General features: G+C 40.1%; 1 protein-coding gene across 1 annotated transcript in view; it reads right to left on the reverse strand.

The window, feature by feature from the left end:
- LOC136874863 (alcohol dehydrogenase 2) overlaps positions 1 to 19,239 on the reverse strand; it is a 181,653-nt gene that overhangs the window by 137,313 nt on the left and 25,101 nt on the right. Inside the window, exon 2 of the mRNA XM_068227919.1 lies at positions 13,953 to 14,064. Coding sequence (XP_068084020.1) covers positions 13,953 to 14,064 — 112 coding nt within the window. The remainder of the gene's footprint in view (positions 1 to 13,952; positions 14,065 to 19,239) is intronic.

Consider the following 19,239-nt stretch of genomic DNA (forward strand, 5'->3'; position numbering starts at 1 on the left):
ATCAACTCTTGTTCTTTTCCGGACCCCGCGGTATTAGGTTTACGAGGCCTAGGGAATCTTTAATTTTCATGCCCTTTATGGCCCTCTTCTTTCTTTGGTTGTTACCTTCAGTTTTTGATGTGTCGGACTCCTTCCGTTTATCCCTCTGATTAGTGCTAACAGAGGATATGTAGTCCAGTTGTACTTCTTTTTAAACCCTCCCCCATCCAGGTCGCCAGGTAATTAGGCCCAAATAATATGCTTCCTTCCTCCTCTTCTTATATCTATGTATATAAAATAACTTGTCCTGACTGACTGACTGACTGACTGACAGATTCATCATCGCCGAGCCAAAACTACTGGACATAAAGAATTGACGTTTTGGGGATACATTCATATTACGATGTAGGTGCTCGCTAAGAGAGGATTTTAGGATGTTCCATCGCTAAGGGGGTGAAAAGGGGGTTGAAATTTTAAAATGAGTGTATCTATATCTCAAAACTTTAAAAGTTTACAGAAGTGAAAATTGGTATTTAGAATCTTCTTTAAAAATAAGGAAACACGTACTTTTTGTTTTCAGAAAATCCCAATAGGAGGGGTGAAAAAGGGTGAAAAGGGGTTGAATGCCTTTAATCAGGATACGGTACTTATATCTCAGAAACTGAAGATATTACAGACCTGAAATTTGGTACTTTTGATCTCTTTTAAAAATAAACACGTATTTTTTTGTTTTTGGAAAATCCAATTAATGGGAGGGTGAAAAGGGGGGTGAATTTTTAAAATGAGTGTATCTATATCTCTAAACTTTGAAAGTTTACAGATGTAAAAATTGGTATTTAGAATCTACATTAAAAATAAAGAAACATGTATTTTTTTGTTTTGGGAAAATCCCAATAGGAGAGGTGAAAAGGGGTGAAAATGGGTTGATTGCCTTTAATGAGGGTACTTATATCTCAGAAACTGAAGATATTACAGACCTGAAAATTGGTGTTTGGGATCTCCTTTAAAAATAAACACATATTTTTTTGTTTTTGGATAATACAATTAATGGGGGGGGGGAGGTGAAAAGGGGGTGAATTTTTAAAATGAGTGTATCTATATCTCAACACTTTTATAGTTTATAGATGTAAAAATTGGTATTTAGAAACTCCTTTAAAAATAAAGAAACATGTATTTTTTTGTTTTTGGAAAATCCCAATTGGAAGGGTGGGAAAGGGTGAAAAATGGGTTGAATGCCTTTAATGAGACTACTTATATTTCAGAACCTGAAGATTTTACAGACCTGAAAATTGGTATTAGGGGTCTACTTTAAAAATAAAGAAACAGGTATTTTTTCGTTTTTGGAAAATCCAAATAATGGGGGGTGAAAAAGGGGGTGATTTTTAAAATTATTGTATCTACATCTTAAAACTTTAAAAGTTTACACATGTAAAAATTGGTATTTAGAATCTCCTTAAAAAATAAAGAAGCATGTATTTTTTGTTTTCGGATAATCCCAATACCAGGGGTGAAAGAAGGGTTGAATGCCTTTAATGAGGATATATATATATCTCAGAAACTTAAGATATTACAGAACTGAAAATTTGTATATGGGATCTCCTTTAAAAATAAAGAAACACGTATTCTTTTGTTTTTGGAAAATCCAATTAATGGCTGTTAAACAGGAGTGACAAATTTGGGTGAATTTTTTGAAAGACTATATCTACAGAATATCTGAGAAACGTAAAATGTTGCATACGTAAAAGGTGGTATTTGGAATCTGCTGTAAATGTAAAGAAACATAGTGCGCCCTGGTGGGGGTCTGATAAGCGTCATGCAATTGCAGTTATTTATGGAGGAATATAAAATTTCATTTTCAGAAGCGAGAAGATCGTACTTTGTATATTATAAGTACAGACCAGGCCGAGATGATGTTGTGAAACCTACCCCAGACTGTTGTCTCCACTGAGATTAACAAACACAATGAACAGCAGAATTAGAATTCTCAGAAATTGTGACGGAGGGGAATGAGCGAGGCTAAAATTGTTGACAAGTTAGGGGACACATTCCTCGCCTCGAGCGAAATAGGTAGTGGCAACAGCGCAAAGAGCTGGGTGCAGATTTCTTAGAAATGATGGCAGGGTATCTCCATGTACTAGCGGGAGTTGAACGCGAGGTTGGCACTTGAAGAAAAAAATATGAGCCTTCCCGGTCCCGTGGTTTATGTGGACCAATAGAAAAATTCATCGACCAGTCGCAGGTACGCCAACTTCGTATTGTAAGAAGCACGAGAAACCTGAACTCCACGGATTAAATTTATAAACGTAAGTGAGTTATAAATTCGGAATAAGGTGGAATTTATAAGCCTAACCAAGTAATAAAAGTTATTCAAAGTCACTAACTGAGGGAGATTGATTGGCGTAATTCTGAGAATTCATGGACGCTATTCGCTGACTGGCTGGAGGCAAGGGACGCCACAATATAGCGCGAAATCCCAAGCCGGGATACAGCAGCTAAATTCGCAAATATATCAATTACCAGCGAACGATAATAGTTGAGAATTGGTATAGAGCCTTTGAGAACATAATTACATCATTGAATCCCATATTTAAGCCACTGGCAAAGGAGCAAATTGTCGTATGAAGATATCGGGGCTGCGCGTCCTAAGATGACCTCCCGTGAACTCGGAAGAGAGGGGATACAAGTATAAATATGAGGTCGTGGACAAGGACTGACTAAAAAGGACGAGTTCGACAGGTGTAGTGGAAGGACGTGTTCCTCCCGCTCGCTCTCTCTCTCCTTGCCAGGCGCTCTGTACTTTCCCAGTACTAGTCAGGCAGCTGTACTTGTTAGTACATCTTCGAAAGAGCATTGTCTGAGCTGAGCACTTCTCAGTGCTCGCTCTTTCTCTTTCAGAGTTTGTTACAGGAGGACCAGGATGGACAACCAGGCGGATACGATGACGACCCAGGAACGGGCGGTGGCGATCGGGCACTTGCTCCGAGATCTCTTCACCGGCATGACACCGACACCGGAGAGCAACACGGAGCCGCAGACGCTGGAACCTGTGCCGGAGACCCCGGCACCCGAGCCGGAGCTGCCACAGGAGGACCCGGAGATCGAGGTGGAGACGGAACCTTACAGGGACGGGTGTGACCCCCCTAACGGCTTCTTCTTCTCCGAAGGCTACACCGACCCGGCGCACGAAGCGCTGCTCGTGTACTACAGGCCGGGGCGCCCTGTAACTTCTGAACGGGGCCTCGTCCTGGACAGAATGCGGCGCCCTCGCCGAGGAGGCAGGATCATCTCGACAACCATGGCCGTCGAGAGCTTCCTACCAGGAGGCCTCATCATCAGGCATCACGACCAGGAGTGGATGCGCGACGCAGAGAGGGAGCTTTCTTCTCTATTCCAGGTCATCCGTCTACCAGGGAGGGACGGAGTGCCAGGGATGAACACCGGCGCAGTCAGGGCCGCGACGGAGACCAGGGAGACGCCGAGGAGGCTAAGGAATAGGGCGGTTAATACCGACCTAGTCCTGGCCACCCAGCCGGCGACCAGCGACGCCACCACGGAGGTGGGGCATGACGCTCCCTGGCGTCGCGACTGTGCGACTTCTGTGGAGGAGGACGCCCCCTGGCGTTCTGAGGTTGCTGTCCAGGCCCAGCCTGACAGCACGTCTGTCGAGCTGCAGACCTCGATGTGCGCCCCACAGGACAGGGAACGCAGTCAAGCGTTAGCAGCGACCGACGCCGCCGCCGCCAGCCAGGAGAAGGAAGAAGACGGCGACGCAGCGGAACCACCAGCTACCCTGGGGTCACCAGGCCGGGAGGAGGGCCACCAGGACGAGGCCTCTTCCCCCGCCGAGAAGCAACCCCCGGGAAGAAGAAGAAGAAGACGACGCCGCACCAGGAAGCAGAAGGCGTCGCTGGCTCACCAGGAGAGGACCGCCAAGCCGCAACCCAGGACTGCTCCCAGGACAGCAGTCAACCGAGGAGCCAATCAGGAGAGGACCTCAGCGGGTAGCGGCAGTCAGGTGAGAGTCAAACGTCCCCCTCAGCAGCTCTTGCAGTGTTTCCGCTGTCTGAGGTGGGGCCACCGTCAAGTTAGCTGTGGACTCCAAGTGAAGTGCAACCGCTGTGGTGGTGATCACCACTACACGGCCTGCGCAACACTTAAGGAGGCGCCGGTGTGCGCCAATTGCGCGGGGGGCCACCCAGCCTCCCACCGCAGTTGCCCAGTCTACAGGGCCATGGCGCGGGCAGAGAGGAGGGAGGCCCGGCGCCATGACCCACCCCATTCCAGGAGGCCCCCGCCTCGGCGGGCTTGGCCTCATTCTCCGGGATCGGAGACTGGGTACGAGGTACCCCAAGGAGGTGGAGTCGTGCGACAGGCCCTAGTGGTACTTGACGCATGGCTCCGCAGCCGGCAAGGACCGCGCTAGTCCCAGCAGTGCCCAGACGGACTGATCCCCAGGCGATGGAATGGCGAGGAATTGGTTTATGTTTTGTGCATGTTACCTGTTCCTAACTAACACAACCTCTGGTCTTTTTCCAGCCCACATCCTTGCATGTGCTATCACAAGATGTCAGGTTTTACATGTAGGCTCTTTCTTCTTTCTGCCTATGTGGTTTTTCCCTGACCCTTCAATACCATACCTTAACACTATCCAACCAACACAAACTTTGCCGTGGTAGCGAGTCTGACTCGGAAACCGGAAGATACTCCTTGTATCACTTCCCACTCTTCCCTGCTATCTCTTTCTTCTTCTTATGTCGGAGGCCATGTAGATTGAGTCGTTGGTCACGCGGGGGGAGCGGGCTTCGGGGGCCCCCCCGAAGAAAAAAAAAAGTGAAGTGTTACAAATAGTTACAGGACTCAGTAAAGCATAACTTACGGAGTGTGAGATTCTATACCAACAGATTAGGAAGTACGTTACGTGCGAACGGTCACGAGTGTTCGATGTATTTCAGCTAGTAATAGTCGATTATAAACTGATACCTGGTCAGCTACACAAACGTGAGACGGGAAAATCAAGTGCGCGCCGGGCCGTTTGAATGTGATATCGAGGTGTCACCAGTTCCTTAGTGCCGGGGAAGGAATGAAGAATATGTGTATGAATTAGGCGGGTTAGATAAAGGCCAGAAGTGTAAAGTTTCAGTTCAATATTAGTGTGTGTAAATTTGTTAAAATGTTAAAAATGTAAATCATGAAAATTAATATATGTAAATCTGAAAAGTGCATTGAATTACTTCTTCAAGCTGGCATGAAAACCAGTAGGATGCAGGGCTAAGACTGGACGGGGCCTGTGCTCCTCGTCCGGCTTAGCAGACTACAGAAAAAGAGATGAGTAACCATTTGAGATATTTGTAGATTGCTATCGTTAGGGGGGGAAATCATATTAATTTATCATGTAACTTAATTGTGAAACGAGCCGTTTCCGGCTCGTATAAATTCAGAGATAGATAGACAAAGGGACAAATTAAAATGTACATAATTAGATCAAGCGCTCATCATAATTTTGATTACTAAATAGAGTAGAGTAGGGTTTATTTGTTCATTCAAGTGCTTGAGTTGTTTGACATGATATGGAGCACGTTTCACGTAAAGATAATGTTCATATTCATTTAGAAGTGCTTCCAAAGTGTTTTTATGTTATCGGAAATTTTATAGATATTAAGGCATGTTGTTAAGATAATCCAGAGGTAGGGTTGCCAAGTGATTTAAATTGTTGTGGGACGGAATGCAGTCCATTGATTTGTTTGTAAATATCGCGAAATTTGCCAGTGGACAAAATAATAATAATAATCTGTACAAGTGTCGAAGTATTACATTAATATTGGGTAATGTGTAAAGGCGTGTTTAATAATAATCTTTGAGAATAAAGGCACGAGCCTAGTTGGATAGAATGGTTGCAAATCAAAGTAATTTAAATGTGGAGATAATATGTGGCATGAATATTTTAATTTGGGCAGTGAATCCGATTTTAACACTAATTGTTGATTTAACGTTTTTGGACTCCATAACAATCATAAATAAATTTTGGTAGAAACGAGATAGGCACTTTGATAATATGGTCACGCTATGTTTGAGGCCCAGGGTGATTTGAGCCAAAAGTTGAGATTTGAAGTTTTGTGGGACAGAAATCCGGCCCGAAATGAAAGTGAATTGTACTAATGTTGATGAAGAAATATATGGATCTTAAGGCCTACATAGAGGTTGTATTTCTATACCGGTGATATGAGTGGCAGAAGAGAGTTCACGCACCGAGGGTTAATTAATCAAAGTGTTTTGAAGAGTTCCGATGAATAAATGGACTTCAAAATGGAAAAGGAAGGAATAATTTAACACTTGCAGAGATTGGAGGTATTTGCTCAACTGCGAGGTGTTATGGGATTTGAGAATCGTCTTAGGAGCATATGGTCTCCATGAATTAACGACAGTACGAAAATAAGGCTGCGGGTTCGAACACTATTATGTCCCGACCGATGTGAATTCGGATCTTGGTGATTTCTGTTTGGGAGAGAACGTATGTGACTAAATTATAAAGATGGGGAATAAAAATAAAAATTCTCGAAATAATAATAATAATAATAATAATAATAATAATATTTGAACAATCAGAAGAAGAATTTTTTAATTTTTTATTTATGAACACAATAATGATGGTGGGAATTGAATTGAAAATATTGAAATTTTCAAACCACTTTAATAATAATAATAATATTTGAAGTATAAAAAAAGGAAGCTACTTTTTTATTCAGATGAGAATAATAAGAGCGAGAAGTTGGAGTATTATAGCGAGGATGATTACGGGTTACGATAATAACGATCTCCACTATTAATAATAATGTTGATAATAATAATAATAATAATAATAATAATAATAATAATAATAATAATAATAATAATAATAATATTTTTTATTATTTTAATTTTATTTTATTATTTCGGATGCTGATGATGAATGATACTAGGGAAGTCAGCTGGCGAATTAACGTAATAATGTCACGTTGTTGTGAATAATAAGTTAAGTTAATAGTTGTAAAATGAAGGCAAATCTCTACATCTGGACCATTAGGTTAGAGTCCCTTTGTCGTTTCCTTCAACTAACGATTAGCATATCTTGGTTAGGAACCCGGGGAGAGTTTGTAGTTTCGCGGGTTGGTCTCATCTCAATCAAAGTGGAGGCGATAATATGGTCCATGTGATCGCGCCCACTTAGCCAACAGGTAATTGGTCCATGACCATATAAGGTCATGGTGTTAACGAAGGTAAATCTGATACCTACAGATATCAACGGTTCCACCACCCAAATGGAAGGGTGGTCAAAAGTGATAAATATTATGCAATCATTTTCAGGAATAATTTGCCAAATTACTGGCAAATCAAGGGTCAACAGATTTTGTTGTGTGTAAAAATTATTTTGTTTACTTAAATAAAATGCTCCTTTAGCATTTGCAAGGAAACAGTTCCAGGTTCTTGTTCTTGTAGAATAGTAAACCCTCGGTGACCGTTTAAATATCCGTCCCCATTCCTAGGATGGAGCCTTCATAATTTCCCTTTGATCTGAATATATATAATTTGTGTGGTTTATGATGAGCCTTAAAGTTAAAGATTAGAGTGTCCCGTTCAACCGTGTAGTACTGATTAGATAGCGCCCTTACATTTAGTTTGAGATCTTATATCTCAAAATAATTTTTTTATTTGTGTATTAGTTGCGATAGATTCGGACCGTAACACTCCCTGAGATAAATGCTGGTTGGGGCTCAGGCTTTGAGCGGGTACAATAGGTGATTTGTTATTGGAAACTCCACATAAGGGGAATTTAAAAGAGGGTGACATTTTAAAATGAGAATTTCTACATTACAGTATATCTAAAAAAAAACTTAACATGTTACAAACGTGAAAAATGGTATTTTTATCTGTATTAAAAATAAAGAAACGTGTATTTTTAGTTTTCGGAAACACCACTTGGGTGGAGGGGGGGGGGGGGTAAAAGTGACTGAAAATGGTGTTGAATTTTTTAAATTAGGCTACTGATATCTCAAAAATGAACATGTTACAGACGTGAAATTTGATATTTGGAATCTGCTTTAAAAGTAAAGAAACACGTATTCTCGGAAAATCCAATGAAGATGGCGGGGTGGGGGGGGGTGAAAGAATTAAAGAATTAATTAATTAAAGAATTAATTGTATGAGAATAGTTACATCCAATAAAAACTAAAGTTGTTACATACGTGAAAATTGGTATATGGATCTCTTTTAAAAAACAAAGAAAAACGCGTATTGGGGGAAAGCATCTTGGGGGGGGGGGAGTGAAAAATAGTAGAATTCCTTTCATGAGGACACATAAATCATAAACTGAAGAAGTTAGAGTCGTGATAATTGGTATTTAGAAGATCCTTTACTGTTAAAGAAGCATGTATTTTTGCCGGAAAATTCACTTGGGGGGGGGGGGGAGGAGTGTGAAAGAAAGTGCAAAAAAGTGAATTTTTTTTAAATGGGGATACTTATATCTCAAAACTGAAGGTAATAGACGTGAACATTGGTGTTTGAAATCTCCTTTAACCATAAAGAAACACGCCTTCTTGTAATTTTTTGGTGGGGTGTTAAATAAACTTAACGGCGGTGGGGTGTAAAAAGAGGTGAGACCAACTGATTTTACTATTCATAATGTACTTACACGGAGCCTCCGTTGTTCAGGCGGCAGCGCGCCGGCCTCTCACAGCTAGGTTCCATGGTTCAAATCCCGGTCACTCCACGTGACATTTGTGCTGGACAAAATGGAGCCAGGACAGGTTTTTCTCCGGATGCGGTTTTCCCTGTCATCATTCATTCCAGCAACACTCTCCAATATCATTTCATTTCATTTGTCATTCATTAATCATTGTCCCAGAGGAGTGCAACAGGCTTCGGCAGTCGGCACAATTCCTATGGTCGCGCTAGATGGGTGCTTTATTCATTCCATTCCTGACCCGGTCAATTGACTGGAAACAGGCTGTAGATTTGCGATGTACTTATTCTGATCATAAACCGATCATTTTTAATATTGCCTGGGTTCGTTTTCAAGAGCCATCTTTTCCTTTGAAGAACGTTTTTAGATTACAGTTGATTCTCCTGGCATATAAATAAAAATTTAAACACATTTGAAATAAACGATAGGAATGAGATTGACCGTCCAATTGTTCACCTCTATAATACGGTCAATAATGCACGGAAGTATTTAATTCGTATCGCCAGAAATCCCGCACACTTGCCTACGCGCGACAATGGTGCTGGTCACATTGTCAACAATGACAATGGGGGCAGATGTAATTTACCGCCAAGTAGCGGTCTTGCATCTTGTTGTGGGGTCCAAAACATCTATAATAATAATAATAATAATAATAATAATAATAATAATAATAATAATAATAATGTTCTGGACCGTCGTCAAATGTGCGGACCACGCTGGAAACAGGTCCTGGATGGGTAATGACTAAGAATGCAGTCCGGCCGCGGGTTCAGTACCGCCAAGGCACCCAAGACGACACCACGCCGGATCTTCTGAAGGATTTGATCCATGTTAAAAATGCTTATAGGAAAAGATGGCAAAGATTCAGTGACCCAAATGACCGGGTGGAATACCTGGACCTAGCCCGCGAAGTACAAAATCGATTGCTGGAAAGAAGGATTTTAAAATGGGAGGAAACTTGCCGTAATCAATTAGGAAACGAGTCAGATCGCGAATGTTGGCGGATTCTCTCAGAAAACGAGTCAGATCGCGAATTTCGGCGGAGTATATATAAAACAATAAGCATTCAATTATAAATTTCAGTATAATACCGTAGCGAAGCACGGGTATCTTGCTAGTATATATATATATATATCAGTCACTACTGTTCTGCATTTAGGGCAGTTGCCCAGGTGGCAAATTACCTATCTTTTGTTTTCCTAGCCTTTTTTTAAATGATTGCAAAGAAATTGGAAATTTATTGAACATTGCCCTTGGGAAGTTATTCCAATCCCTAACTCCCCTTCCTATAAACAAATATTTGCCCCAATTTGTCCTCTTGAATTACAACTTTATCTTCATATTGTGATCTTACCAAATTTTAAAGACACCACTCAAACTTACTCATCTACTAATGTCATTCCACGCCATCTCTCCACTGACAGCTCAGAACATACCACTTAGTCTAACAGCTCGCCTCCTTCTCCCAAATTTTCCCAGCCTAAACTTTGCAACACATTTTCAACATAAAATAATTTAGAAGCCTCCACCTTATCAATACAATATTTATTTACTATAAAGCAGTAAATTCAGTCAGTACCGATTTCGACCCCTATGGGGTCATCCTCAGCTGACACACATTAAATTGGTTTCAAAAACATCATATGTAAAACATTACACCTTCATATAACTGACTCAATTAAACCAAACATTAAAAAGTTGCTTATTAAAATAGTAAATGGATCTTATTCTTTGGCTTGAAAAGTACTTGTTATGTGAGGCATATGACCTCATGTACCTAATCTATTAAACATCAAATGTTTACACTAGTGTTTGTAAAATTGTTACATATTTACAGCATTATCGTCTTCAAAAATCACCCAGAACAAAATCAGGCTGCTTTTCTTTGGATTATTATTTTTCCAGTTCTCGAATCAAGTAATCCTGGTGAGGGATCCGTACACTGCAACCATACCCTAGTTCCGGTCTTGCCAGAGACTTATATGCCCTCTCCTTTACATCCTTAGTACAACCCCTGAACACACTCATATCCATGTGCAGAAATGAAATGTTGTATGGCTTTTAGTGCCGGGAATGTGTGAGGACATGTTCGGCTCACCAGATGCAGGTCTTTTGATTTGACAGCCGTAGGTGACCTGCGCATTGTGATGAGTATGAAACAATGATGAAGATGACACATACACCCAGCCCCTATGCCAGCGAAATTAACCAATGATAGTTAAAATTCCCAGCTCTGCCGGGAATTGAACCCGGGGCCCCTGTGACCAAAGGCCAGCACGCTAACCATTTAGCCATGGAGCCGGGTCCATGTGCAGAGACCTGTATCCTTTATTTACAATCCCATTTATGTGATTACCCCAATGAAGATCTTTCCTTATATTAGGGTTTAGGAAAGGTTATTCCACTGAAGCTCAACTTGTATGATTCCAGCAAGATATAGCAGATATCTTGGATTCAGGAGATCAAACGGATTGTATTGTGATGTACCTGTCTAAGGCATTTGATAGGGTGGATCACGGGAGACTACTGGCAAAAATGAGTGCAGTTGGACTAGACAAAAGAATGGGTGTCTATATTTCTAGAAAATATCTCTCAGAGAATTAGAGTAAGCAAAGCTTTATCTCACCCTGTAATTTTTAAGAGGGGAATTCCTCATGGTAATATTATGGGACCTTTATGTTTTCTTACATATATAAATGATATGAGTAAAGAAGTGGAATCAGAGATAAAGCTTTCTTGGCCTTGTCCATATTTTTCTTGAGGACGGCACTTATCAGTACAGATTTTACCCCATTTTACGGTCAGATGCTCTTCCAAACAGTGGAGGGATATATTCAGTATTACTATGCAATAAAAATCCATGACTTGTCCAAGAATTGAACCTGGGGCCCTTTGAACCAAATGCCATGACAGTACTGTTCAGCAAAAGAGATGGACATAATTGTATCCATCCCTAGACAAGAAATATAAATAAGTGCTCATTCAGTTATTAGGGCAGTGGTGATTCTTATTTAAGGGGGGAAAATATCAAAGAAAATGTTTCCTTTTTTATATTACATTATCATTACTCAGTGAGAGCAGTATGGTCAAATTCTTTTAAATTATTTCATTACAATTTTTGTTTTGCGGTAGATACAACAGCATTAAAGATTACTTTGATCAACTTCTGAATGTGAGAAATGATGCAGAAGACAGATTGTAAATGAGGATGATCCAGAAATGGAGAGATATATTGCAATATCAGAGATGGAAAAGGCTGTTAAACAAATGAAAACAGGAAAATCAGCAGGGATGGATGAAATATATGTGGAAATGATAAAGGCAGCGGGACCTATTGGTCTATGTTGGTTATATAGGATATTAAGGTGTATATGGAGGTAAAAGCAAGTACCTGATGGTTAGTGTAAAGGTGTAATAAAGTCCAGCTCCATGGCTAAATGGTTAGCATTCTGGCCTTTGGTCACTGGGGTCCCGGGTTTGATTCCCAGCAGGGTCGGGAATTTTATACTATAATTGGTTAATTTCGTTGGCACTGGGGCTGGGTGTATGTGTCATCTTTATCATAATTTCATCCTCATCACGATGCGCAGGTCGTCAAAAGACCTGCACCTGGCAAGCCGAACTTGTCTTCGGACACTCCCGGCACTAAGAGACATACGCCATTCCATAAGTGTAATAATACCAGTATTTAAGAAAGGTGTTAGGAATGTGTTTGCCAATTATTGAGGAATTATACTGTTGTCACAAGTAGCCAAAATATTGGAAAGAATAATGGAAAGAAGGATGAGAGGAAGTGTGGAAAGAAATTTAGAAGAGCAGTATAAATTTTGACAATGCAGGTCAATAATATACCCTATATTTACCATGAGATTATTGATGGAGAAATAGTGGGAATATGGAAAATATTGATGATGGTATTCATTGATCTGGAGATGACATACAATAGTGTTAATAGAGAAAATCTGTGGGAAACCCTGGAAAGAAAAGGATGTGGAAGGCAATCAAGAGAACTAGTGAAAGCAGTGTATAAGATTTGTTCCAGTTGTGTCCACACTCCAGTGGGGAGAACAGATTGTTTTAGAAACCAAACTGGACTAAGACAGGGAAGTACATGATTTCCAATGGTTGTGGATGAAATTCTAAAGGAAACAAAGGCAAGATATTGAGGGGATATGAAAATATTGTTGTTTTCAGATGACATGGTGATCTGGGGAGTCAAAAATACAGTGCAAATCTAACTAGAGGCTTTAAATGACAATATTGAGAAATATGGCATGAAAATCAGTGTGGAGAAGAGCAAACAGTGATGATGACAAGAGGAGAAAGAGAAGGAATTGTTAGTATCAGGAGACAAAACCTTGAGGTTGTTGAATACTTCAAATAGTTGGGAAGTGAAATGATGCAAGGTTGGATAAGGAGAAGGGCAGAAGGGTACAAGCGAGAAATATGTTCTACCAGAATGTAAAGAGCCTGGTGTGGAACAGAGAAGTTCCTATGAAATGTAAAGAGACAATGTACAAGATGTACTTTACCCCTGTATTAACATATGCATCAGAGACTTGGACTTCGACAGCAAGAAATGAGAGTAAAATTCAGGTCAGTGAGGTGAAGTTCCTGAGGAGTATTGTAGGGAAGACAAAGAGAAACAGAGTAAGAAATGTTGAGGTCAGAAAAGAGATAAGGGTAGAAACACTGAGTGATAGGATGGAGAAGAATAAATTGAGGTGGTTTGTACATGTTATGAGGATGGAGGAGGGAAGGATACAAAACAAGTGTTGCAAGCTAACATAGAAGGAAAGAAGGCAAGAGGGAGGACCAGAGCAAGATGGATGGACTCTGTCAAGAACAGTATAAGAAAAAGAAGACTGGACGGGAATACAATTAATGAAGAGGAGTGGTGGAAGGAGAGGCAACGGTGGAGAAGTACCATCAACACCCCGACCTGGCAGGAGCTGGACAAGGGGAAATGAAAATGATGATGATGATGATGATGATGACAGCAGCATTATTATTAGGCCTATATAGAGGGACTCCCCAAACATATGTCAATGAACTTTTAAAATTAAAAAGAAAAAGCTCATGTAATTGTAATAGATACCACTAGAGAAAAACCTATACAACAAGTAAATCAGGACAGTTAATCAGAGCATTTGGAACCAGTCAACTGAAGAAGAACCCACAACTATTTTTGAAGTATTTTGTTTATTGCCTAGTGTCTGTGATTGGAATGACAGACTACTCCATTGGTGACACTTACCGCAGCTCCTTCACAGAGCAGCTGATAGCATGCAGAGTAACCAATGCCAGTAGCTCCTCCTGTGACGATGGCTATTTTACAAACTGGATCCATTAGTTCTTTCTTATCTCCACTGAAATGGAAGGCACAGTCAAATTAGGTGAAAGTTATATTTGTTATGACGAAGTACAAATTCTTATAAACCTAACTACATATATTTCTGTTATTATGAATGAAGAAGTGAAGTTCAGAGAGGAAATGAAAATTAATACAACTTCCTGTAAAAGAAAATCCTATGTATTCAGCTCAAATGTTAATCCCTATTGAATTTAGATATATCATCCCCTTTATCAGGAGACAATGACTGTTCATGTCTGTACTATTCCTTAAGCTACACGTGTCTGCTGGGTGGTGCTAAAGAAGTCACTGCAGGTGCACAGGAAGTGCTATCATCTGCTCTGATGGGTACTCTGCAGCATTGGTTATCCTGACCTGTCTCTTGACTTCTCGGATAAAGTGATACGTGCACACATTTATGTAATGCTCTTCTTGTAAGTAACAAAAAAGATACAATTTTATAGTTATTCATTTGGATATTTCCTCTTAAAAATCTCTTTTTTACAGTCTGGGTAAATTTTTCTATGTTCTTGCACACAATGTAATAAGAACTGCTTCTGTTCTTCATCTGCGGTAATCAAACAATGAAAGTCTGTCATTAATTTAACAGCTCTTTCAGCTGTGTCATTAACTGCTTTTAAGGTAGAAACCTTCTTTTTAGCTTCCACAAATGCCATGTTGTATTTCCATGAAGACACAATTTCTTGAAGGAAACCACTGTCAAGTTTCAGTCGTGAAAATAAATCTTTACTCTTGACAGAAACAAAATCACTCAAAGATTGCTTTGAAACAAGATAAAAAATACTTTTAGTGCCTATAAATGAAACAAATAAGTTCTAAATTAAACACCAGAGTAAACACTGCTAGTCTACTACGTACCATATAGAGAGCCAGACATCTCTTCTTTTAATGGAACATATCTCTTTCCGGAATCACCAAAGCTTTCTTTTTGTAAGTTTTCTACAATGTTTCCTTTGGTCTGCTCATCAACTTCATCATCAAAAGTTGAAAGGATGGCTGTTTCCTCTGACAAGTACCACAAGTGTTGACTGAAATCAACTTGGTCAACTTTCTCGTAATCTTTTAAGGTCTTTAAAAAACAAAAATCTTGATTCGGCGCTTTTATCGCCAAACTACATCCAAGCCAGCACTTCATGTAAACTGCCACAATGAATAAACAAACATTTTGTAAAGCTTGTTTGTCCTTAGCGCTCATTTTAAACTGGGACTGCAGTAAACACATTTTTAGGGAGTAAATAGCTCTTGCCATCCATCGTGCTTGATGCATTGCACCAGGTGGTCTGATTTATATTTTATTTTTAAAGTCTCCACCCAGAAAAACAATAGCGACCTCATAATAGCGAGCTCAATGAGCTTGCAATAATCATCTCGTACAGTCGATTTTGCCAGCTCATTGTTAAAAAATGTCATCAATTCAATAATATTTGCCTCACAGAGATGTTGTTGGACAAAATCAGTACACGGTTCGATGGCAATAGGATTAATATTCTTCCAGTTGTCTCTAAACTTTTTGAGCAGCGGAATATCAGGACTGCTAATGATTTGTTGGATCTTTGATTCAAACACACTGTTGAGCACCAGTTCGTAAATATGATGGTGGCAAGGAAAGAGTAACAACTCTCTTTCTAGTTTTTGCTGTAAAAGCACACAAGCTCCGTTCAAGCATCCTGTATTAGATGCTGTCATATCACAGCACATTATTGGTACCTTATCATCCAGGTTCTAGTCATGAAGGGCATTTGATACTGCTTTCACTTGCTCTTTGCCGGAAAAGTTGTCTAACTTCGGCACAGCAAGAAGTTGTTCTTCCTCGTCATATGAAATAATAATTGGTAGGCGTTCTTCTTTAGAACTTCTTACGTCCAGAGCTGATAACAATTTTCCATCCCAATGAACCGTAACTACTTCGGGCACATTATTCTGAAAATCGGATTTAATGGATCCCGCTCTATCTTTTCTTATTTGTGTTCGAATGCTTTGAATAGAAGATTTGTTGATCAGGTAATTGTCAGAACTAAGACCAAGTGCTTCTACTACAGACTGAATTATGTAATCAGAATCTCAGATGCTTAGTTGACATCCGTCTAAAGTTGCAACTAATTTAGATGTGATAAAATCTTTTCTTTCTCTTCTTGTCGATGTAGCTAAAGAACTTACAGACTGAGATGTGGATGGCAGAGATTCTTCCAGGCTTTCTTCAGAGCTACTACATCTTCATGTGTATCAAAGGTCTGTAAAGTTGCAGATTCCAATGAGCTCGCGGAAGGCATTTGCTTTAGTCTCTTTTTATCTTCTGTGAGTTTTCTCAGCCTGGCCCTTTCTTCAATTTCAGCCAATTTTTTGTCAACACCTGATTTTGCTTTTGCAAAAATATTTTATCTTGTTCAATTTTTATTCTTTCAAGAGCATCAGCATATGCGATATTGAATAAATGATCTAATTACAGTTGAAAGTTCTCCTCAAAGTGCCTATGTAAATCCTGAATCTTTTTGCTATTTTTTTGCAGTTCTCGCCAGACCTGATAAAGATCCACTAACTTCTTAACACAATTAGGCACAGCTCTGGTAGGTATTCTAGCCTTTTCTCAGAATATATTGCACTCCCGAATGGCAAGATTTGCGCTTTCACTAACAGTCAACTTAACCTCACCTATGTTGAAAAATAGAACTGCGAGAACTTGACGATTAGATGGTAATTTTGCACCTGTTATTTCGTGATTTACTTCACCAACCAAGAAAATATTTTTTTTATTGCTCCTTAGTTCCACTGACATCCTTGAAATATAACACAATCCGTGCTAGCTACCCGATAAGCGAAAACTAAGTGACAATAATAATGAGAGCGTGCCACTCTTGTGACGCAACTTGTATGGACATGTTTGCGCTCAAGTCGGCGCGAGTCGGCACGAGTTGCACTGTTCCAAATAAGGAAAGAAATTGTTTTTGGGTGTTTTAGGCCCAAATGAATAAAACAATAACCCATGCATTGCAGAATTAAAACTTTGAAAAATAAGGGACACTCTAATGTAGGGTAAGCTATAAGTTTTATTGAATAGGTGGAACCTCAGGGTATCTGTTAAATATTTCAATAACAGCAACCTACATCCAAAAGTAAATACAGTGAAACCTCAGAATGCGAGTAACTTGGTCTACGAGTGTTTTGCAAGACGAGCAAACATTTAAAATAAATTTTAACTTGATAAGTGAGTGAGGTTCCGCAATACGAGTGTCACGTGTGCCTACGTTTTCCCCTCCCGTGTGCCTTTGTTGAATGGATGAACGTGGTCTTAGTGAAGAAATACCTTTCAGAAAATAATCTGCTGCTCAGTCTTGCTGGTTATGGACAATGCTCCTGCTCATCCTTCAGGCCTTGAGGCCTTGAGGACGTCTTAGTGGAGGAATTAAAGTTCGTTAAAGTTAAGTTGCTTCCTCCCAACACTACTCCACTACTCTAGCCTATGGATCAGCAAGTCATTTCGAACCAAGAAGCTATACACCAAAGCACTATTTCAGCGATGCTTCGAAGTGACCGAATATCAAACGTTACCCTCTGAGAGTTTGGGAGCAATCATTTCCCCATCGTGAACTGCCTGAAGATCATCGATAAAGCCTGGGATGCAGTCACCAAGAGAACTCTCACTTCCGCGTGGGGGGAAAACTGTGGCCTGACTGTGTTCTTGGACGTGACTTTGAGGGGATTGTTGGTGACAATGAGCCACCGATTGTTGATGAAATTGTGTCCTTAGGGAAGACTATGGGGCTGGAGGTGAATGATGTGGACATTCAAGAGCTAGTGGAAGAACATAGCCAGGAACTGACAACCAACGAACTGATGGACCTCCATCGCGAACAACAAGAGGAGGTTATAGAGATATCATCTGGGGAAGAGGAGGAAAAGTCAACGGAATCTCTGACTTCAACTGAGATTCGGGAGAAGTGCAAAATGTGGGAAACGGTGCAAACTTTTGTAGAAAATCACCACCCGAATAAGGCTGTAGCAGAGCGAGCGGTGAATTAGTTCAGTGACAATGCAATGCCACATTTTCATGAAATCCTCAAAAAGAGGCAAAAGCAACAGTCATTGGACAGATTCCTCATTAAAGTTGCACGAAAAGAATACAATTTGAGTAAGCCAACAGACAGCAGTGATTCCATTAGTGAAATTCTTGATACACAGTAACTCTTCTCATGTCATCTCTCGTCTCCCTCACACCAACAATGATTTTATTATAAGTAAAAGTGCACTTTAATTTGTTTTACATTATGTTCTGTTTTAGAAATGGTATGCAAATAAATATTTTTGTGCTGAGGACAAATCATCCGCGTTTCAATTGTTTCTTATGAGAAAACTTGCTTTGATATATGGGTGCTTTGGATTACAAGCATGTTGCCAGAGCGAATTATGTTCGCAGTCCAAGGTTCCACTGTACTTAACGCCCAACTCATTGCAATAAGCTCTCACAGTGACTCCTCAGTGGTAACAATCAGAATGGGTAACTTCAGCATTATAAATATCTACAAGCCACCCAATGCATCATGACCTGATGGATATGTGGCAGTTGGCAGAAAACAATCATTACCAGCATTTTTAACAGTCATCATACCAACTGGTGATACAGAAAAGCTAATTCACATTGTATTGAAGTGATCAATTGTGCTGAAGCCCACAATCTACACCTTGTGTATGATCCTAAAGATAAACACACATTCTGTTCAGTTAGATGGAACTGTGAAATGAATATGACTTGAGCTTTCTCACTATTCTCTGCCACCCACCAGATCCATTGTTGATAAATTTTCACACGGTCAACACTGGCCCATCATCCTAGAAGTAGGAATGCAGATATAAGTAATTGGAAATTCACCATACCTGCAATGGAATTTTTCCAAAGCCAGCTGGGACCAATATTCTCAAGATCTTGATAGTGTTATCTGATGGATTACTGCTATTCCTGAAAACTATCAGAAGTTTGTCTGGATGGTAATCACAACTGCCAAAAAACACAAAACTAGAGGTGTTCGAAAATGATACATACCATGTTGGAGCAATACTAGTAAGCTTCTGTATCAAGATTTTCTACAATGTAGTCAGATAAGTTGCAGATGATCTCATTAACAGTCTGCATAAAGACAGAATGGAAAGATAAACAAAAACGGTTGAAGAACTATTT

Source organism: Anabrus simplex, chromosome 5 (assembly GCF_040414725.1).
Source record: "Anabrus simplex isolate iqAnaSimp1 chromosome 5, ASM4041472v1, whole genome shotgun sequence".
Lineage (NCBI taxonomy): Eukaryota > Metazoa > Arthropoda > Insecta > Orthoptera > Tettigoniidae > Anabrus > Anabrus simplex.